At 38.7% G+C, this 23,218-nt stretch overlaps 1 protein-coding gene across 6 annotated transcripts in view; it reads right to left on the bottom strand.

The window, feature by feature from the left end:
- The window catches only part of LOC129774661 (furin-like protease 2), a 698,121-nt gene that overhangs the window by 8,980 nt on the left and 665,923 nt on the right, over positions 1-23,218 (bottom strand). For all 6 annotated transcript variants that reach the window (XM_055778483.1, XM_055778481.1, XM_055778482.1 and 3 more), the window contains 3 exons: positions 18,808-19,007; positions 18,456-18,734; positions 17,125-17,366 (listed from right to left, as the gene is read on the bottom strand). In XM_055778483.1, the coding sequence (XP_055634458.1) occupies positions 17,125-17,366; positions 18,456-18,734; positions 18,808-19,007 (721 nt within the window). The remainder of the gene's footprint in view (positions 1-17,124; positions 17,367-18,455; positions 18,735-18,807; positions 19,008-23,218) is intronic.

Raw genomic sequence — 23,218 nt, 5'->3', positions numbered from 1 at the left:
CACCACCAATCGAAACGGAATCGTCCACCCGGATCAATTTATTCACGTGCCAATGTATAAAACGATTTCTGTTCGTAGAATGGCCATCGTTTCAGGTTGAAAAGCCATGCTTTCGCGGTTTTCCATTTCCCAATGAAAACAAAACAATCCCCCCTAGCGATCCGAATGTGTGCGGTGGATGAGTGAAATAATATTCGAGCATTCGGAGGGAAAGGATGACTCGTTACCATCATCATATTTTCGGAGTCTGGTCGTAATTTACTCTTATATTATTGTTTTGTTTTGAATACATTTTTAATTAGTAGCTTGATGTGATTCAACTCTGTTTAACCTATACGAAACATACTTAAAATGCCTCACCCGACTTGTGGGGAATTCTGACACTTCGCTTCCATACTGATTAACCCGAGCGGCACCAATTCTAGCACTCATTCAATCTGACAACCCGAGAAATCCAGCCGCCCAACGGGTTTGGGGAAGGCATCATGCGGAATTGCTACGGAATGCGGTACCATAAATTGTTGCCTGGTCTTCCGTACCGACAGTCGGATTTCGTCACTACGCCACCAACGGGCTAACTAATGACAGCGCGGTGGCAGTAGTGACTCATAAATTTTGCGCCAATTGAAATCCCTTGTGGCAGTCCTGACCGAAGTCTGGCTCGCTGGCTGGGTGTAATTCGTTGGCGTTGGGCTTCCTAATGACAATCGCGGGAAGTAAACAACGTTACGTCGGCTTTTCCAAGCGCGGATGCATTGCGGAATATTACAGTCGGAACGGTGGCGATTTACTGGCACGAGCAGTCAATCATCGATATGGGTGGTGTTCTCTGGCTACCGGAAGATTGTTAGGATGCAACGGTGAAATCTTCTGCAAAATGTTTATGCAAATGGACTATTTTGTTTTTTTGAATATACGATCATCTGTGTGTCTTTTATATATTCAACGTGTTCGATTGAATCAAACTAATAAGCTATTTGCTATTGGATCTGGCTAATGAAAGGTAACTCTTCGTGAGCCCTACCGTCGGAGATACGGGTTTGTTCGGTTTTTCAGGAAATACGGATTCAGTATTATGAATTCATACGAATTTTTGTTTTCAGTGTATGTTGTTTCGTCTCTTATGAATCTAAGTCTGAAGAAAGCAAAAGAGAACAATACGAGGTGTGCTCACAAGTATCGCGAATTTTGTGTTTTTTTTCAAATTATTTATTTATTCATGAATATCTATTTTATTCCCTTCAAAGTAATCCCCAGCGTTGTCCTTTCATGGGCCTCTTCAGTTTCGGGAACAAGAAAACGTCACAGGGAGCCTGATCTGGGGAATATGGTGGCTGCGGCATCATTAGTGTGTTGTTTTTGGCCAAAAAGTCGGGCACTAGCAACGAAGTGTGAGCAGGGGCGTTATCGTGGTGCAAAAGCCAATTTTTGTTCTTCCACAAATCCGGGCGTTTCTTGCGGATTGCTTATCGCAAATTGCGCATAACTTGCAGGATATATTCCATATTAACTTTTCTATCCTGTGGCAAGAACTCATGATCCTGCAATCGAAGAAAACTGTAAGCAAAACTTTCACATTCGACCGAACTTGGCGCGCTTTTTTCGGTCTTGGTTCGTGCGGCAGCTTCCATTGAGATGATTGAGCTTTGGTTTCCACGTCATAACCATAAACCCAAGATTCGTCACCAGTTATGACCCTTTGGAGCAGGTCGCGGAAAGAGTCTAACAGCTTATTAGCAATGCTCACGCGATGCTGTTTTTGGTCGAAATTGAGCAATTTTGGGACGAATTTCGCGGTGACCCGTCTCATGCCCAAATAATTGCTAAAAATCGAATGGCACGAGTCTATCGATATGTCTAGGTCCTCAGAACTACTCTAACGGTGATTCGACGATTGGCCAATACCATTTTATTCACTTTATCAATTTTTTCGTCTGCTGTTGAAGTGCTCGGGCGTCCGGCATGCTCTTCGTCATTCACATCTTCTCGGCCTTCTGAGAAAATTTTGTACCACCGATAAACGCTGCTTCGGTCCAAGGTAGCTTCTCCGTATGCCACAGCCAACATTCAGAATGTATCCACGCACCATTTACCATTTTTTTCAATACGTAAAAATCGAAGACGAGCCCAAACACGTGCAAGCAAAGCAGCTGTCAACAATTAGCTAAACATTCAAAATGGCCGAACTTGTCGGCATAAGTGAGAAACATGAGTACTAACATAACTGTCCATGTTTGCGTAGAAGACGTAATCACCAACACCGTTAGTGTTGGGAAAATGCAATTTTGTTGTTTTTTTTTTGCCTACAAGCGTAACTATGCAAATTTACGATGAAATAATCTGTCCAGTTGAAGGACATTATCGGCAAAAAGAGGGCCTAGGATATTTTGCGGATTAAAACATATTTTTTCCATTTGGAAAACGCTTACGTCTATTTATGCAGACAATCAATCGTTTCAATGTGGAGGCGATCTGGCGTAGTGGTAACATCCATGCCTCTCACGCTGAAGGTCACGAGTTCAATTCTCACTCCCGACATTCTTCCAAAAAATGGAAGTAAAAGTGACGAACTTCGCATAGCTAGCCGTAATCACCAGGTTTCTCTGTCTGTAGTATTAGTATTTACATTTCCGATAATAGTCAAAACGTCTCCGTCGGTAGTTTCAGTGGTTATCTGATAAAATCAAAAAGGTTTCGAATAAATTTAGAGAAATGTCTGGAAAAGGTGCTCTGAATTTGTTGCGAGTCTAGAATAGTACTTTTTCCCTGAATACTCTGGGATATTATAAGAACAGTAGGTTCATGTTTTTTAAATTAATTGAATTTGTAAAGACAATCTGTAAGGTTGGTAATTTTAGCAACATGATTTACCGATATCACGATCAATCTGTATATGCTGTAAATGCTGAGTATGTGGAATAATTCGATGTCAAATCCGAGGAATTATAATGCTAAGAATATTATTTTAATTTTACTACTGATCTGATCGTTTCATTATCTGCATGAAGATTTAAAATTTTTTTTAATTATAACATTATAACAATTTAGGTAATTATAACATTAAAAAACTCAATTGCTTCTTTTTGTTCATCGAAGTGCAGCGTACAGAAAATAGTAATTATATGAGCAGTGTTTCAATGGTTTCTTGTATTCATCTATTAGGAAACAGTAAGTAATAAGACACTATCGTGACAGGCATGTTTGGACTCTACAAAGAATGTGAATCAAATGTAGATCTGCTTATAGCACATAATACTTATAATTTTTGATTTTCGAACGATGTATGAAACTACGTTTGTTATGATTTTGATTTTGTGATTTTTCGGAAAGGTTTTTTTTAAATTGCTCAAATATTTTCGAACAAAAAATGTTTGTTTGCATGTTGAGCAAACGTATAACATTGCGTAGAATGCAAAACGGTGAAAAAGCCGATTTTGTTCATTTTGTCGCTTACGTCTCCTATACAAACATGGGCAGATAATGCCACAAAATAATTGAATATCGTACATACGTAACCCGCGTCAATTCAATATTCGCGATATTTTTTGAGCACATCTCGTACAAGAAGTGAAATACACCACAATCGCTATCTTTATATAAAGGGCGAACACGATATTATTGCGACACCGAAAATGTCATGCCAATTTTCTTATAATGTTTAGAATCGAACCAAAATTTTAGGGTAGTTTTACACATATATTTACTTCAAAAATCAGAAGAAAAGTTAATCGATGGAGCCTTTAGTGTAAAATTGAACGCATTTTCGCTTGATGCCCTCCATCAAAGTATGTACAGTGTCATCCGGTACCAGTTTCTCAGTTTTTTTTTCCATTTTCTTAACATGTCCTTCTCGTCTTTCTTGCTCTTCCGAAGTTCCCGCTTCATTATTGCCCAGTACTGCTCCACCGGGCGCAGCTCCGGACAGTTTGGCGGGTTCATGTCCTTTGGAACAAAATGGACAGAATTGGCCTCATACCATTCCAGGACACTTTTAGAATAGTGGCATGATGCCAAATCTGGCCAAAATAGCGGAGCTTCGTCGTGCTGCTGCAAGAACGGCAAAAGGCGCTTCTCGAGGCACTCAGATTTGTAGATCTCGCCATTTACTGTGCCCTTTGTCACGAAAGGCTCACTCCTCAGTCCGCAAGAGCAGATGGCCTGCCAAACGAGATATTTGGAGGCGAACTTTGTACATTTTCTTATTCTTAAATTTGTTGTCCACATCGAACTTGCTCTTGCCGGCGAAAAACTCCAACCCCGGAATTTGCTTAAAATCGGCTTTTATACACGTTTCGTCGTCCATCACACAGCAGCCATATTTTGTCAGCATCTTCTCGTAGAGCTTCCGTGCCCGAGTTTTAGCCGTCGATTGTTGCCGCTCATCGCGGTTTGGGAAGTTCTGTACCTTGTATGTATGTAGTCCAGCTCTCTTCTTTGCATTCTGGACGTAGCTCTGCGACATGCCGATCTTTTTAGCCAAATTACGGTTTGAGACGTTGGGATTTGCTTTAATCATACGCTTCACCTTTCCCTCCGTCTTTTTGTTCTCCGGTCCTGGTTTTCTTCCAGCTCCTTTGCCGTCAACCGCTCCTGGAACCGCTTCAACACTCTGGAGACGGTTGAATGGTGAAAGTGCAATATTTTTCCCAACTGCCGGTGCGACAGGTTAGGAAATTCCAGGTGTTTGGAAAGAATTTGTTCTCTCAACTCGCGTTGGCTCACCTCCATTTTCGTTGAATCGACAAACACGACTTCGAGTTTGACAGCATGCAGACAATACACATCAATGAGAAAGTGTGCAAAATTTGGTTGATTTTTACCCAATGGTAAAAAAGTTATGCCCTGTTGAATGTGTCGCAATAATTTCGTGTTCACCCTTTATAAAAGAATGATTTTCTCACGTACGTTTAAAATATCATCACAGGAGAACGGCTGATCAGACAGCACGGTCTGTATATTTTCGAGTTTATTTCACCCAAATTAGAATGATAGAGTACTTTGGAAAATATTTGAGATGATTAGAAAAATTCGAAACAAATTATCTTTATATATATATAAGAAGAATATTTAAAATAAAAAGGGAAAATTCGAAAACAAGGGGTATGAATATATATGTGTCGCTGTGAAAATCATCATTTAGATGAATTTTACAGATCTGAACGATAACATACAAACTCTCTTGAAATATATTCGTTATTTTTACCAACCAAAATATTCTCTTAAAATAAATTATATGGCAGAACAACGTTTGCAGGGTCAGTTAGTTTCTTCTAATTTGTTAATGTCAGTAAATGTCATGTCAATGTCATGAAATGACTTAAAATTATACAATGTTTCATATTCGTGAGAGAAATTGAGCGGAACATTCTCCAAATTCAAACAAATCTTCGACAGTCGTAAACATACGAATCATAGCTGGGAGTGGTTCATTGTACCCGAAGTCTGCTCGATAACATCGTGGTTGAAGCAACGTTCTAGCTCGTAATGCCCTCGGTGACACTCGGATATCCAGCTGCGAGAGAAGCCTCAAGAAATCGATCTCAGCATTCAGAAGCTTTGCAACAAAACAAACAAAAAACCGCTTGTTGATTTTTCCGTCGACATTACAAGGTTTTCAACCTCAACAAATTGCAACGATCAGAATACGGTGGAAGATTTAGCGGATCGCGTTATGGTAGACTTCATAATGCGACCCTGATGAACTTGCGCTGAACACATTCGATCCTCAAACTCCATGTTAACTAATGATGAAACCAGACCATCGAAGCATTTTCCAGGATTGGGCGTACCAGAGTGCAATATAGAGCCTTCAGGCAATGGGAATCAGAGAAGTCTTTTGAGATTTTTCACACAAATCTAAGCCTTGGAGATCAGAGCAGAGTGATCAAGGTTGAACGTTAGTTTCTGGTCCAAGAAAAAACCTAGATCACTGAATTTATCGGTTCTTTGGTGAATTTTCTCCGTTTATGGTATAGTCGTAAGTGATTGGTTGTTTGCTGCGATAATATGATATTACCAAGCACTTGGGATTACTGATCGAAAGCTTGTTTCGACGGTATCAGTTAGGAAACTTGACATATTCGTATAAGTCGAAGAAGTAGTGGAATCCAATTTTACACGCAGACTGCCATCAGTTAAACATGATCGAAGCCACGAGGTTAATTTTTCTGACACACCACGTTTTAATAGTTTTTATAACAGGATATCATGGTTGATTGCATCAGAGACTGCTTTAAAGTCAGTATAGATGACATTTACTTGAGCCCCATTTTCCAATTGCTCAAAATAGGTAATTGTAAAATTAAGCATATTAGTGGTAACCAAACGTCCAGGCATGAAGCCATGTTGATCACTGGAGATGTAGCATTTGGCGCGCTCGAGAATGATGCTTCTCACGACTATATCAAACAGTTTTTAGGTAGATGGAAGGTTAGTCGTCCCTCTATAGTTTTTAATGTCTCGTTTGTAACCTTTCTTGTGAACCAGAGCCATAAAAGACTCCTTCCAGACTGTTGGAAATTTCGATTTTCACGAGTGATTTCTGAAATATTTTACACAGCAGCTCAACAAGAGCAATATACAGCAGAAGGAATGCCGTCTGGTCCAGGCGAGAAGGTACATTTGATTCTCTAGACTGCATTAGCTACCATTTATACTAACGGTTGTTGTAATAAATTTGTACAGTGTATGTTATTCACACTGAAACATAATTATAATGAAATCTATTTCCGCTCACTCAAAATAATGTACTCATTCTTAATAACTGTTTTTTATCTAAGAGAATTTCCTTTTAATGGAGCCCTTCCCCTCATAAGTCTAAACAGATTTCAATCTCTCCAGAGAAACGTCAAAACAATGTGTTTGATTATTTGTTTATCATTATTAGTGTCCGGTTCAATCTGATAAGATGGGAAAATAGCAAGATGTGCGTAAACTTATAGTTAAAAACCATCAGGATTTTTTTTATAGAGGAATTGCTCGAAAATACGATTTAAGTGCAGCAGGAGCCCGAAAAATATGCTTTTCAAGGCAAGAGGCGGATTACATTGTAGTACAAAGCCTATATAATAGAAAAAAAAAATCAAATGTAGATACATCGTAAATTTCATCAAGCTGTCGCTACATTAGATTTTTTAAAAAATACTGGGTAAAAGATTTCCAACAATGCTGCTGCCGCTGACGCGAATACTGAACATTTGGCAACCATCGTTCGCAAAAAGATCTATATCCATGTTAATTTTTAACGCGAATGAGAGCGTATTTTAATTCAAATCTATTCCTTTATCAACTTTCGTCACAATGGACGAATCATCAGCACCAGGAAGAAAGAAAAACAAGGAGCCTAATTGCGCGAATGCAGATGTTTCGTTCAAACTTCCGCTGATGCTTATTGGAAAGTCGAAACGTGCACGAGCGTTGAAGAGCATTCATGAGCTGTCCTTTACCTTGCTTTCTCTTAGAATACTTGGATGATTGGAAAGACTGTTCCTGCCGCGAGAATTACGTAGAAATATTCTAATAAAAATCATTGATTCACAAAATGTTTACTTTTAGTTTGTTTTTTTTTTGCTTTGCTGCATATTATGCATAGCGTTACTCATTAACAGTGTTGCTACACGTACAGATTAATTTGGAAAGGTACAGATTTTTTCGTTTTTTTTGGCACAGATTCTATACGGTACAGGGTACAAATTTTCGTCAAAAAGAATGGAACAGATTTTTTCAGCTTGTGAAATTTCTTACATTTATTTATTTATTTATTTATTTATTTAAATCTGATTCATCTGACATCTGTGGTCTTAATGAATAAATATATAATAATATAGTACAATTATTTATACAATCGACGAACTAGTTAATCTGTTTTTAAAGCGGCTGGATGTCTCGCCGAAATCAAATAGATCCTCCACCAATGTGAAAGTTCGAATCATCGACGACAACGGTTCGTTGTATCCGAATAAAGTACGATGAAATCTGTTCTGTAGCAAAGATCGCTGTCGGAGAGGTCGTTGAGCAGCACGAAGGTCCAGTAATGAAAGTAGCCGAGGAGAATCAACTTCCCCATTGAACAGCTTTGATACGAAGATTGCCTGTTGTATTCTGCGTCTTCTCTCAAGAGTGTCCAGGCTTAAAAGTCTGCATCGATCCGGGTAAGCAGGAAGATTCAATGGATCGCGCCAAGGTAGATGACGCAAGGCCAACCGGATGAATCTTCGCTGTACACGCTCAATCCTCAAATTCCAGAAAATCACATTTGGAGTCCAAACAACGGCTGCAGTTTCGAGAATTGGTCGTACTAAAGCGCAATATAAGGACTTCAAGCAGTATGGGTCACTGAAATCCTTCGCAATCTTCGAAATAAATCCGAGCTGTCGGTTTGCCTTAGCAATGATTGAGGTGTAATGAGCGTTGAAGTTCAATTTCTGATCCAGCACTACTCCGAGGTCAGTAACTTTTTCAACTCTTTCAAGCAAAGCACCGTCGATGCAGTAATCAAACGCATCGACGGTGCTTTGCGGACTTTTGGAACGATGGAACGTCATGACGAAGCACTTCGGTATGCTGATAATCAGTTTGTTTAGATGGCACCAGTCAACAAACACATTCAGCAAATGTTGCAAGCGTTGGAAGTCTTCAGCTGAACGGATCATGCAGAATATTTTCAAATCATCAGCATAAATTAATTTGCAGTTCAACCCTAATTTCGCAGCAATGTCATTAAAAAATAATATGAACAACAAAGGGCCTAAGTTGCTTCCTTGAGGGACTCCAGAAGAATTGCAGAAGCACGAGGAAACGCAGCCATGAATTTTAACGAGCAGTTTTCTTTCCGTCAGGTATGATCTCATCCACGACACGAGTTTTGCAGATGATCCGAGACGTGATAGTTTAGCCAATAGTATGTTGTGGTCGATCCTATCGAAAGCCGCCTTCAGATCGGTATAGATGACATCGACTTGAGCCTTGCCCTCCATAGCAGTAATGCAGGTGTTGGTGAAGTTCAACAGATTCGTGGTGACCGACCTGCCGGGCATGAAGCCGTGCTGATCGGTAGAGATGTAACGCTTGGATTGAGTAAGAATAACTTCACTGACGATGATCTCAAATAGCAACCAACGTTGAATGGTAAAACAGAAATCAGAGGCCATTTCATTAACATTTTGACAGGCATTCAGGTATGTCCAGTCAAGAGTGGGGAGGTAATAACCAAGTGCATCGTAGTCGATTTTTCCAAAATCGGGGGTGTATTCATCGGCAACAGGATACCCGTCACTGTACTGGCACGTACGAGGTACTGGTAGAGATATTTCCAATGGTGGATGATGCGTATCCACGGGTAACAGTGCAACCACAGCTGTATTGACGATTACATTACAGCCATTTGAGCAAAAAACAAGATCAAGAGTTCGATCCAGTTGATTGCGGTGCCAATTTTTTTTTTATTTAAATCGTTTATTTTTACAGGCTCAGTTACATAGGTTTAAAGGAGCCGAACTCCTTACTGTATTGTTACTAGTATATATACATTTTTCCTTAATTCTAATGTTAATAATATAAGAAACCGATTACTCGCGGTCAACTCGAGTTTAGAAGTTCGGTGCCAATTGACTTGACTTAAATTCGAAAAGTCCATTCCATCGATCAGAGCAGCACTCGACGCAGATACCGTCGAAGCTCCTGCTGGTAAAACTTCGCCGCCAGCACTCTGCAACCACTGTAGGCGAGGTTGGTTGTAATCACCACAAAGCAGCACCTGATCTACACATGTAGCATTGTCACAAAGATCACGAACAGAGGCCACATGTTCATCTATCAACTCCACGTCGCGACTACGATCAGGTGGGATGTACACAGCACCGATTGCTAATCGTTTACTTCCGATGACAATGACGGTAAACACCTGTTCCAATCTTTCCCCGTGAGGCGTGTGGATTTGCGTACAAGAATAGCGATGGTGAACCGCTATTAATACGCCACCGAAGCTCGTTTTATTGCTGTTTATACAACTACGGTCACAACGAAAAACGTTAAATGTCGATCCAAAGATTTGCAGAGAATCGATACAATCGTTTAATCCAGTCTCTGTTAATATGATGACGTCGTAGTTACAGTCCGTAACCGCCAAAAGCAAATCGTCGATTTTAGTCCTAACACCTCGGACATTTTGGTAGTACAGCCAAACACAATCGACAGGGGCAGCAACGGGTTGTGGTGGCAACCATACATTGGTTGCATCGCTAGAACCAGTGAACGGATGAGAATCTGAAGAACTAAAAACACTGTCGTACTTGCCGAGAACAGCGTGGTGGAAAACCCCTTCTCTGACCCCACTCACAGGGCCAGGACGACTGCTGAGCGATGGCTGGAGGATCTCGACTGTGGCAGGGGGATTAGGGGCTTCCGGTTTCGTAGCGTCCTGGAGATGAAGTTTGTTGTGCAGAGGATTCATTATGGTGTTGTGGAGAACCAGAGGTAATAAAGCTGTAATATGAAGGTTTTTCAGCGTATCTGGTGCTCGTAATGGGAGGGTACTTGCCAGAGAGCGCAAGTTGGAAGACCCCGTCTCCAGAACTGAACACAGGTCCAGGACGACTTGGAAGCTGGTGGTTGAGGTCGTGATGCAGCGCGACTGTGCCAGACGGATAAGGATCTTCCATAGTGCCAGAAATGGTGCGTCCTGTGTTCTTTTCTGATGCTATGTCGAACCCAGACGAGATGAGATAGAGCCGTTTTTTTGGTTGAATTCAAAAGCACGGACAGTGACTCCTTCAGGCCAGTACCAAGGATCGCCGACCACATTAGATAAATCTTTACTGACTGTCACTTTAAACGAGACGAATGAAAGGTCATCCAGACTTTTCCCACGAGGAACGAGCTTGGTGACTTTGATCAACGAAGTGTCCACATTTGCAATTTCATGAATGTGTTTCTTTACGTCACATTCTTTCTGATCAGGAGTAAACGGAGTTATGTAGAAAGCGATCATATCGTCGGACGGTCCAGCTTTAGCGACACTTAAAGTACCACTATTACTTCGTGCAACATTGTTACCATTTTGAGTTTTACCATCGTGCAAAATATTCTGACCGAAAATGACAGAATTGGCTTGATTACCGTTACGTTCAGATCGAGCGAGGGACGATTTATTCGAGTTAAGCGCAGCCGGTGTAGATGCAGTCGCGTGAGATTTGGTGCTGGACTGCTGGTTCGATAAAATATGCACTCGCCTGTTACCCACAACGAGTTTTTCAGATTGTTGTCCTACTGAATTATTGACTTCGTCTAAAACCTCGAAAAAGGATGACTCATCACAGGATCTCGACCGATTGATAGGATCTATGGTATCATCGAGATTCAACTGATCGATGTTCTGATGAAAAGTCGATTTTTCTAGCGTTTGGTTGTTTAGCTTGCCTTGCTGTTTGGAACCATAGAGCGTTTTGTTAATGGTTCGAAGATTATCGCCATAATTGCCCAAGCGCGTATCCATGGAGTCAGTACGTATGAGCAACTCTCGTAAGGCTTTGATAATTATTTTCTCACGATTAAACACAGAAGGGTTGAAGTCCAGTCGGCAAGAATCGCAAAACCAGAGCAGTCCAACTTTCGCTGAACATGCTGAATACTGCAGTTTTGATAAGCCAACACAGGTATGATGAAAGATGAGGCCACATGAGCCACTACAATGTATTACCCGGCCAGAGCTTAGAGATCGTGAACAGACTTGGCACGAATCCATATTAGAAGGAGATCGCAAAATCAGTTGTGATTACAACAGTTACAAAGTCTCCTTAAACGACGGTAATAATCAAACGCCTACCGTTATACAGCACGCAAATGAACGTAAAGCTTTCAAGCTATTTGTTTTACTTCGAGCGAGAGATGACGAAGAACGAACAAGAGCGATCGATGGCGGTGTCAGAATGATCAAATGTGCAAAACACAAATCACAAAAACACTAATACACAACACTGTGATATGTGGAAAAGCACCGGAATGATATAATTCCGGCTTTTTATTGTTCGTACAACAACATGTAATATTAAACAACACGGAAAACAGTCTTAATTAGCGAATGATTACTGGGACGAAAAAAACATAAACAATCGGTGTGCGAGTGTGCGAGTGTGACATTTAAACAAAGCAACACTAAGGTACATGACGACTTTTACGCCGCAGTATCGCTCGTGGCGGCAGCTCGAGATTTTTAAAAATGATAGTTTGCAGTCTAGATTAAAAAAAAACGATGTATAAACGTAATCAAACACACGAATGACTTGCAAATGAAAATGTAGTATTTTTAGTAAATAAATCAGTATTTTTTCATGCTAATAAAATACATTTTTCTCTATTACAAATATTTTCGACAGTACAGATTGTAAGATAGTACAGATGAGAAAGATTTTTAACCCTTCTGGTACAGATAAAAATGTGGCAACACTGCTCATGAATTTGTTTTCATACTGAAATAAATAACAATTCGCTAAACAAATTTTATTAAATTCATTCTGCGATAATTTCGTGACATATGAGGATTCTAATTAGACATCTTTTGAGAATCCAATAAATCAAAGAACTACGCAAACGGATTCCCAGGTTTATCACTAATTTTGTATTCTTTGAAACAATATCAACACTCTTACCCCAACTCTTTCTTTTTCCTACTATGATATAACAAATAAATAAAAAAATAAAAATACTCCGGATAATCGAGTCTCTGGATTCTCCGGATAATCGAGTCCGAACTGTATTTACTCTGTAAGTCACGCAACTCAACTTTGCGCAGATCACTCCTCGACCGACAGAAATTTAAGGCAATCGAAATGCAACCAAAGCGAACAGGATATATGGTATTGAGGAATATTAAAAAATCGCAATGTTATGAGTGATTTAACCCTTGCAGTCGGGAGTCTGCTCACAGCCACCACAGCCAGGAATCATACTAAATACTTTATTCAACGATGCAATAGATTTTTTCGTAAACGAAAATTTGAATGTCTAGTGAACTTTCTCACGAATGTATACGGAGTTTCTATGAATAATAGGTAACGGTACTCGGTATGAATAAAATATTGTTAGCGTGGAAAGATAAGATATTTTCTTTCAAGTGAAATTAATTTCGACCGCAAAAGGTAAAAAAAGGGAATCTTGACGTGAGAGATGTGGAACGTGGAAATCTATTGGAAGTGTTTGCTGATGTCGAATTTCGAAATTCATTGGACGGATAATATGGCAACACTCAACAACAACTCGCAAGGCAATTAAAAGCGAAAAGGCATTCAGGAAATTGTGTTTTCGGGTATGAAAACATGTCATTTCTGCCTCGGATTGAGACTGTGGACGAAAAAAGGATATATTTCAAGAATCCCAAGCACAAAAGATCACCCCGACCAACTGGCCACATCAACCACAGGGTATTTTTTTGTGTTTTTGGGATCAGCGAAGTGTAATCTGATACGACCTATTGAAAACCGATAAAACTGTTAATAGTGAACCTTACCGAAAACAATTAATCTGATTGAACCGTGTGCTCTGCTTTGAAAACGACCGGAATATCACAAAAGGCAAAACAAGTGATTGTTCTTGCTGATAATGCCTGATAATCGATGTTGAAACATCGATTTTCGGTGAATTTCGGTTTTCAAAAAATTCAAACTTTAGCGACACTAGTAAATTAAGTCCGAATGAGGTAATATGTTGCACACGTTATATTATCGTGCAAATCAACATTTCGCAGCAAGTTCCGAATGAAAATTCGAGATAACGATTTTTATTGGCACACAAAACCATTATTTTCATCTCGTATTCCGAAAAAAAGTCTTAGAGTGTCAATTTTTGACCAAAAAAATCCAGATGACAATAGATCTCTACATTTCATGCAGTTTTAAGACATTTGAAATCAATTTTTTTCAAAAACCCCGATTTCTTTTACTGGTTTTTTAATGACTTTTCGAGTTTTAAAAAACTCAAACTTTGATCACTTTGCGCCACTCTTCCTTCAGTCCGATTGAGCTTATATTTTGCATATTTTTCGAGGTGGTGAACATTTTTTATGGGGTAACTTTTTGAAATTCGAGATGAACATTTTCATTGGCACCCTAACATACATATACCTAGTAAGTACGATTGTGGGTTGATTCGATACTATATAAGGTTCAGCTTATACACCCAAACTAGAGTTGGCAGAAAAATGGTATCTTGGCAGAAAATATGCTTTTTATTGTGCTACAACATCAAATGTACAAATAAAAGCTCCTGTTTTTAAGAGTGTTAAAATAGTCGTATCTAGGGATTAAACCTCTGATTCTCTCAGAATGAAAGTCAGCTTGGAATTGTACCCAAAAAAATTCCAAACGATGTCAAGCGGAGATTGGACCAATGTCGGCTGGGTCGGTAGGGTTTCACACAATCACACCTTCCACCGTCATACCGTCATACCGGTGCCGTCATACCAATGTACGAAAATATTAAATCACATTTTAGAATGAAATTGGTTCTTATGAGGATACACGGAAAGTGTTTTTGAGAGTAAATCTGAGAGCGTGAACAGCGTGAAACCTTTGATGCGTGTTTATTTGCAAAGTGTCTCTTATTTTCCTCTTATATTGCTGTTATATTGTTATGGGATATTTATTATACACCCTCTTGCTTGCTGTATCAATGTGGATGAATAGCGTTATTAGGCTAAGTAATGTCAAAAAATGTGCTAAATTTTTATTTTGGGTTGCACAAAGTTATGCGATGCGTGTTTTTTCATTGTGTGCCATATGATATACGTATATAATGTCATGTATAAGGAATCACGATATGACTTAAGCGTCATATCCTGTAGCGAAACAATCTACTGTGTTAACTCGAGCAAAGTTTGAAAATAGATACTGTTTATAATCATTCATTGCGCTCAACATCAGAGCACGATTTAAAATTCAAACCAACAACAAGTTATTTTCAGTTTTCAGTTAAGTTTCAGTTGATAGAATAAAATCGCTGCAAGAAAAACACGGCCAATGCACAATAGTCCAGGAGATGCATTTAAGTGGAAATTAGCATTTAGAGCTCGACAGTTATTCTCTAGACAAAAACTGTCTGCCACAAAATTGTTACTCATTATAGAGCGCTCATTTTTATGTTATCAAAAATAGGGTGACCAAAACTGTCGATAAATTAGAAAATATAACTTTCTTATTTTTATAGATAGAGGTAAACATAGTTCGACAATGTTGTAGTCCCAGTTGTTTGAGACACCTTTGTAGTTTTTTCTATCCGTTGAAATAATCGATATAGCGCCTTTTTACGTTAGTTACGTTAGGGTCACCATGAAAAACACTGTTTTCTCGTTCTAACTTTCATATTTCAAATTCCACACACAAACTGTCTTCGAAATACTTTTAGAACTTACTAATACAAACATTTAGCGATGTAGAACTTGTCAATATCTGAACTTCACTCAAAGTTATTGATATTTTTTTCCCAAAAAACACACTCTTTTCATTTGTTTGTCATTCTTTTTGGGGCAAACATAATAAATGTTTGTTGACGTAATTTGAAAGAACAAATTTCACTCTATATAATATCCAAACTATGTTATTTTTCGAGTTAAATAAGTTAAGTTTCGAGTAAAATTAAAATCATGAGTTTTTGGATGAAAAACAATCAATAACATTGAGCAGGATTAAGATATTGACAAATTCTGCATCGCAAAATGTTGGTATTGATAAACTCTAAAAGTCATACGAAGACAGTTTTGTGGTAGAATTCAAAATATACAAGTAAGAGTGAAAAAAAACGTTTTTTCATGGTTACCCTAATGCAACTCAGACAGAAAACGCTAAAAACAACTTTGTGGGAGATATTTATTGTTTAGACAAAAACTGTCTTAAACAATGTAGTTACATATGATAGAGCGCCCGTTTTCATGTTATCAAAAATAAGGTGACCAAATATGTCGATGGAATGAAAAATCTAATTTTTCTATCCTTATAGATAGAGATAAACATAGTTTGACAATGTTGTAGCACCAGTTATTTTAAACAACTTTGTAGAACAAAACTTTTTTCTTTCTTTCAATATAATCGAATTAGCGCTTTTTTTCTAAGTTGCATTAGGGTGACCATGGAAAAACGGGGTTTTGTGCTTCAACTTTTATATTTCAAATTATACACCAAAACTGTCTTCGTACGACTTCTAGAGCTTATCAATACCAACATTTTCCAATGCATAACTTGACAATATCTTAATCCTACTCAAAGTTATTGATGGTTCTTTTACCCAAAAATTCATGATTTCAATTTTAATTTACTCAAACACGAAAAATAACATAGTTTTGGAAATCACACATCATATAGAGTAAAATATGCTCTTTCAAATGACGCCAATAAAATTTCTGTATGTTTGTTCCAGAAAGAATGACAAACAATTAAAGAGAGTGTATTTTTTGGTAAGAAACATCAATAACATTGAGTGAAGTTGAGGTATTGACAAGTTCTGTATCGCAAAATGTTTGTATTAGTAAGCTCTAAAAGTCTTTTGAAGACAGTTTGCATGTAAAATTGGAATTATAAAAGTTAGAGCAAGAAAACAGTTTTTTTCATGGTGACCCTAACGTAACTTAGAAAAAAGGTGCTATATCGATTACTTAAAGAGATAGAAAAAAACTTTGTTCTACAAAAATGTCTCAAATAACTGGGACTACAACATTGTCGAACTATGTTTACCTCTATCTATAAAGATAAGAAAGATATATTTTTTATTTCATCGGCAAGTTTGGTCACCCTATTTTTGATAACATAAAAATGAGTGCTCTATCATATGTAACAACTTTGTCTAAGACAGATTTTGTCTAGAGAATAACTGTCGGGCTCTAAATGCTAGTTTTTACTTAAATGCATCTCTTGGACCATTGTGCAATGATCACCGTCACTAAGCAATTTTAATAGCACTTGGAGTCTTTCGTTAAAACAAGATGCTTGTGATTGGTATTTTCGTTTCTCGACATTTAACGGAAGTTCATACTATAGATTGATTATTTCGAAGTATTTGATCAATGTAATTCATTAAACTGATATGTTCGCACCGGGAAAATCACGATTATCGATTTGCTCATTAACGGCTTTCGTCACTTACCTGTAGAACGCTAAATATGACTACAAACACAGTAATTACTAGCAGGCAGCCGGACACGGCCACGACCGTGATGGCCGAAGGCGAGGCGCTCTGCAGCAGCCGCCTCAGGGCCGTCAGTTGTCCACCGGTTTCCGCCGCGTTGCTATCGGCGGCGATTGCGTTGATCTCATCGCCAAATTGGAGCAACTGCTGCTCGGCACCGATTCGCCGTTTGCCTGCCGGTGATGAGTTGATACAACCTCCTGTGAAAGGAAAAACAGAAACGGCAATTACAACACCGGCGCAATAATGATAGGGCTCTCTAGTCTTCAATTAATTACTTCCACGCTGTTTTTCTGCGCCCCCATAAAGATAGAGGATACTTGTTCTAGCAGCGATTTCGATAGGTGGGTGTATAAACAGAGGCTAAGAGGAAAATGCTATTTTCCTTGCCGGAAACAGGATGCCTCGGATGGAAGGCCATTGTGCATAGGGCAAACGGAGGGAGTTATCGCTTTGTGGCAATTAGAGCGTAAAATTTCCGCTTCGAAGAAATTGTTTATTTACTATGTCTTACAACCCACCCCGCGTATATATCGTCCGATCGGTGAGCGGTATCCTGGGCAGGATTTCCCAACACGAGCAATGAACTTTTTCCCCTTGTTCTCTCACATGTTTTGACAAGACGATTATATCAGAATCAGTCGGTTGGGTACCGTTACAAGGATCAAGATTGTGTGCGATAAAAATATTTTCTTTGAAACAATATACAGTAATCGTTCGCTAACTGGTCCTGGTTTAACTGGTCTGCTTTTTAACTGGGCGAACGTTAACTGGTCATTGGACCAGTTAAAAAGTAGAATTTCGTAAACAATCGACGCCATATTCAAATGGAAGGTTTGCTATGAGGGACATTCGAATGTAATTTGAAATGTTATGAAAATTGACATTATTTTCGCATGACAAAAACATTGATTAAATTACAGAAAAATAATTTCCTCAAATTATATGTCATACCTGTTGTCGCAGTCAATGCGAAACCTTTGGAAACCTTTTGTTTACTCTTTCATGATCAATCAAACGAATGGTCGAATCAAACAATTCATTGAAGTTCCCCTCGATTTTATTTGACGTTTTACCAGTTAAAACGCGTATGTCGATAACTGGTCTTCCCTTTTCGCCCAGTTAGCGAATGTTTACTGTACCACCAATAGCTGCGATGAAAAAAACATTTCGAAATCAGAAGGGATCGGATAATCGGATAATGGCAAGTACAAACTTTTTTTTTTACTCGTACAAAACCAGAATCTATGCTATTTTTTGAAAGTTATTTAAAAAAACATGCTACTCACCTGTTCCTTTGTCGCAATGGCAGCAGCTTTGGTCATCGGGCGATGCGTCACTAGCGCAGCAAGGCACACACTGGTTATTCAGTCGATCGAGGTGCAACGGGAAGGCGCACGTTACGCACGAGTACTGGCCAGGTCCACTGCACGACCGACAGCTCTCGTGACAAGTTTTACACTTCTGCGTCGGAGGATCATAGAACTGCGAACCAAGGCACTCCATGCAGAGTCCACCATCGAGCATGAAGTGTGACGGACAGGAAGTACAAGCGAGCGGACCAGCGGCTGTCAAATATTGGTAGGAAAAGAGAGTGTCCTAGGGCTCGTAAATTATGAACGAACGATCTGAGTCACTTACCGTTACAGGTCTTGCAATAATGGTGGCACTTCTGACATCCGAATTTAGTCTTGAAGAAACCCTCAGGGCACTCCGGGTGACACTCGCCGCCTGCCAATTGCCAGCCATCTGGACATTTGACGCATTGGTCCCGCCGCGGACCCATGCAAGTGTTGCAGCTCAGGTAGCACTTGGCGCAAGTTCCACGATCACTGTAATATCTGGGACAGAGAGAAAAAATATTGCTTAAGACGAGGACTGACCAAATTTGCAGTGTGATCAATTAACATACGACACGAGTTAATTTGGGAAGTGCGATATGCAAATATGCTTTTTTCGCACTGAAATGCATACAAACCATCGAAAAAAAAACTAAATGGGCGATAACTTCGTCAAATATGCTTTTTTTCATATACTGCACAAAAAAAACCGCACAAGAACAGAAAACCGCACAAAAAATATCGCACAAAAAAAAATTCGCACAAAAAAACCGCACAAAATAGGTCTTGCTGTATGTTTGAATGTTTGTAGGGTTATCTCACATTAATTGAAAATTGACCTTGTTCCTGTTAACTGTTTGATCCGAAATTTGGAAGACTCCTTTAATTCTACTGTCATTCTAAAACTGCGTATTCCATGATCTTAAAGAATTCAATTTAGCCGTCGCTAAATATGGCTGAATGGTTGAATTGGAGAACACAAAACATAATAAACAACATAAATTCGCCGCCACTAAATGGTTGACTATATTTTTTTTTGCAATCCCTTCAATATCGGTATCAAATGAAATGATTTGACTAATAGAATACCGTACAGATCAATACTCCGGATAATCGAGTCCGACCTGTATTACGTAACGCACTCAGGAAGGGAGGAGGGGATACTTTGTGGAAACTTGTTTAGGAATAAATTCAAATAAGTCTAAACATTTTTACGCAAATGACCATTGACTTATCTCATATCTGTGTATTCATAAAATAAATAACGTCCGGCTTTTGCGGTATAGTTAAAAAAAGTCGATTTTCACTGGTTTCAACTTACCCCAGGCTTGAAAAAAAATGGGGTGAGTTGAAATGCTCAGAGTTATATGGAAAAAGATTTTCCAGTTTATTTTTCGAAACCACTAAACTAACTAATATTAATATACACTAATATTTTTGAAAAAAATAGTGTTTTCGAACCGATTCAGTCAGCGCACAAAAATGTTTACTTTGATTTCACGAACATTGAACAATTAACAAAGACGCGGATTGCGTTAATGCTTTCAATATTCTGGTTATGACTGTCACAGCGTGGCAGTCACAATGATAAAAATATAAAGTATATAGTAAAAGTTATGGCTTTTATTTCATTTTACCCCGTGTTTTAACTTGCCCCGGTGTACCTTATAATTTTATTTTTTTTCTCTATTATAGTGACTTTCAGCACATTTCGACTGGTTCGTCACTTTTACTTCCATTTTTGGAAGAATGTCGGGAGTGAGATTTGAGCTCGTGATCTCTGCATGAGAGGTATGGATGTTACCACTACGCCAGATCGCCTTCACTTATAAAAAAATGGATTTCTGTCTGTCTGTCTTTTTGTCTTTCTGTATGATTCTTATGGACTTGGAAATTATGATCGGCGTGAAAATTTGTATATAAGGGTTTTTGGAGCCGGGGAAGATTCTTATGATGGTTCGAGACCCCTCCCACTTCTCTAAAGGAGGAGAACTAATCAATCAAATGGAGCCAAATTTGACATGTGGAGGTTTTAAGAGGCAATAAATATTTCTATGGTGGTTCGACACTCCTTCCACTTCTCTAAGGAAGGGCTGTCATACAAATGAAACACAAATTTCTGGATAACTCGAGAACTAATCAAGCAAACGGAACTAAATTAGGCATGTGGGGTTTTCAGGGAGCATGAGATGTTTCTATGGTAATTCCTCACTCCTTGACCCTCTCTAAGGGAAGGGAATGTTGGAATGGAAACGGTGCTTTAGCGATGAATCTAATTTAATTTACTTGATTCCGACGGCATAAAATGGTGCCAGGCTTAATCTGCGAAGCTTGATGCATTGGAGATGCTTTTCTTCCAGTTGCTTAATTTTTATTGCCTCAAAAATGACCATTTTATAAGACAAACATGAAAAAAATATCAATTTTTATATTATTCAAACCCGAAAGCTATGGATGCAATAGAACTCGTAATTTTGGAGCATGTTTCCATATCCCTTAGTCTAGTTTCTAAAGTTTTGTCCAAAACTGTACCTATTATTACCCAAAACAGTTTGAGTCGAACAAAATTTTGCTTGTTAACTCTATCTATAGGGCGCTGGACAGCGTCGCCTCACGACCTGTTGAACACTATTACATTGTAACGGATAGTCTGTCGAAGTTATCCGTTCAGTGAGGCCGAAAAAGCACGTACTTTCTTGAGAGAATACGAGAAATTTTGAGTGCTTTATCCAGACGCTGTTATGTCATTACCTTTGTCTGGGTCCCTTCACATTGCTCAATTCCGAGTAATGAGAGGGCTGACTCATCAGCAAAGGTAGGTGCAATTGAAGGCGTTATTTATCAGCGTCAAATTGCCTTCAATGAATTTTATTCTTTAGTCCGTAAGAATACCATCGCTAACTGGCAGCGCAAGTGGGACGAAGATGAATTGGGCCGGTGGTTTCACTCGATTATCCCTAAAGTTAGCCTCAAACCGTGATTCAAAAGTCTGGACTCGCAGTTTGTAAATGATTTTAATAGTTCTTATTTTTGAATCATGCATCATGTACATTTTGAATCATGGATCATGTACATGTTGAATAAGTTTGTAATGTTCTGAATAAAATTGATTTCTTGCCAGTTTCGTTTTGTATAACCACAACATGGAAAAATTGCACAAGGGGAGGGGTGCAACCAGACCGGTTGCAAGAGCTCCACTCGACGTCACGCTAACAGAGGATGTATAGATTCCTTTACCAGTATGAGTGTAACTAACAAGGATCTTTTTGTGCAATTCCGAATGAAATCCAACTAAAAATGCCGATTTTTGAAACTTGTATTTTTGATTCGAACGAAAGTTTGTATTCCGTTTGGGTTGGAGGAAATATGAGTTCTTCACAGCGTTTTGGAATTTTTTGACTCAAGGGTAACTTTTGAAAAGGGCGTATCGTTTTTAGTAAGAGAAATCTTCGATAATTTATATCCCAAAAACTATGAGTCGTATCGAAATAGTGTCTTAGAAGTAGTTATAGAGTATTGATGTTAAAACGAGAAAAAATATACAGTCGTACATAGTAAAGTCGGAAGAAATTCCTGTGACGAAAAATCCCCCGGCCAGAACGGGAATCGAATCGAACCCGAACCCCCGGCATGATAATGTGTGACGATAACCACTCGGCTACGGGGCACCTTAATTTATATATGTATTTTTAATTTTTTTTTTATTTTTCATTAAAAGTAGAAGTCATGTAAAAAATTGAAAAAATGAGCCCATGATGGTAAAACTATTTTTGACAAACTATGGGTAACATCGTTTTTTTTATGAATTTTCGAAACTTGGAATTTTTGTATGTTGACAATCATTTTTAGCCACAAATTATGAATCCTAATGTGATTTAAAACAAAAAAGCTCTTTAAGATATTCTGTGTTATTAGCTTTTACCAAGCAACCATTCGATAAGTTTCAACAGGTACGGCTCTGCTCCTAATGAACGAAATGAAGGCAGCAAGCCGGGAAGACCAGAATCCAGAGTCCAGAATTAGCCATTAGGCTTCGTGGCCCATCAAGACAACTTTATATCTCATACCTCTATGAAAATCTGGTTTTTTTTTTATTTGGAGTTGTACTACTTAACTCCCAGTACTCACCAGATATTACCCCTTCCAATTATCGCTTATTTAGGTCCATGCAAAATTCTCTTACAGACAAGATCTTCGACTGCATAAACGCATAAACAACATAAACATTATCTTGAGTTTTCCTACGAGAAACTCATCATGATCTGAGAAGAAAAAACATTCAAACTGCGCGAAAAAGAGATCCATAGATAATTGAAGAAATATAGAAATGTTTATCACAAAAATCGGCGAGAACTTTCCGGACAACCAAGTAAAGTCCAGAGAAAAAAATTGAATTGGCAGACGATTTGCCCATGAGGGCTGAAAAGCGAAATTTTCGTGACAACTGGCATTATCAACCAATATATTTATGTAAAGTAATGTTCACAACCACTTGTTGCCTTTTTGAAGAATCACACTTGTTCCGTGCTGTTTTGGTCAGATCTCGCTTTCTGTAATGGCAGGAAAATGGCTTAGAAACTGTAGACCATCAACAACATGCGGGGGTATCTAAGGCTAAAACATGTTCAAATCTCGTCGGATCAGCGCCCGTTTGAAAGTTATTGGGCAGTCGTGAAGCAGAACCAAACAACAATACAACAACGGTGGAAGAT

The sequence above is a fragment of the Toxorhynchites rutilus genome, chromosome 3, assembly GCF_029784135.1.
Source record: "Toxorhynchites rutilus septentrionalis strain SRP chromosome 3, ASM2978413v1, whole genome shotgun sequence".
Lineage (NCBI taxonomy): Eukaryota > Metazoa > Arthropoda > Insecta > Diptera > Culicidae > Toxorhynchites > Toxorhynchites rutilus.
The sequence above is the reverse complement of the archived record's forward strand: the minus strand, read 5'-3'. Positions and strand labels throughout refer to the sequence as shown.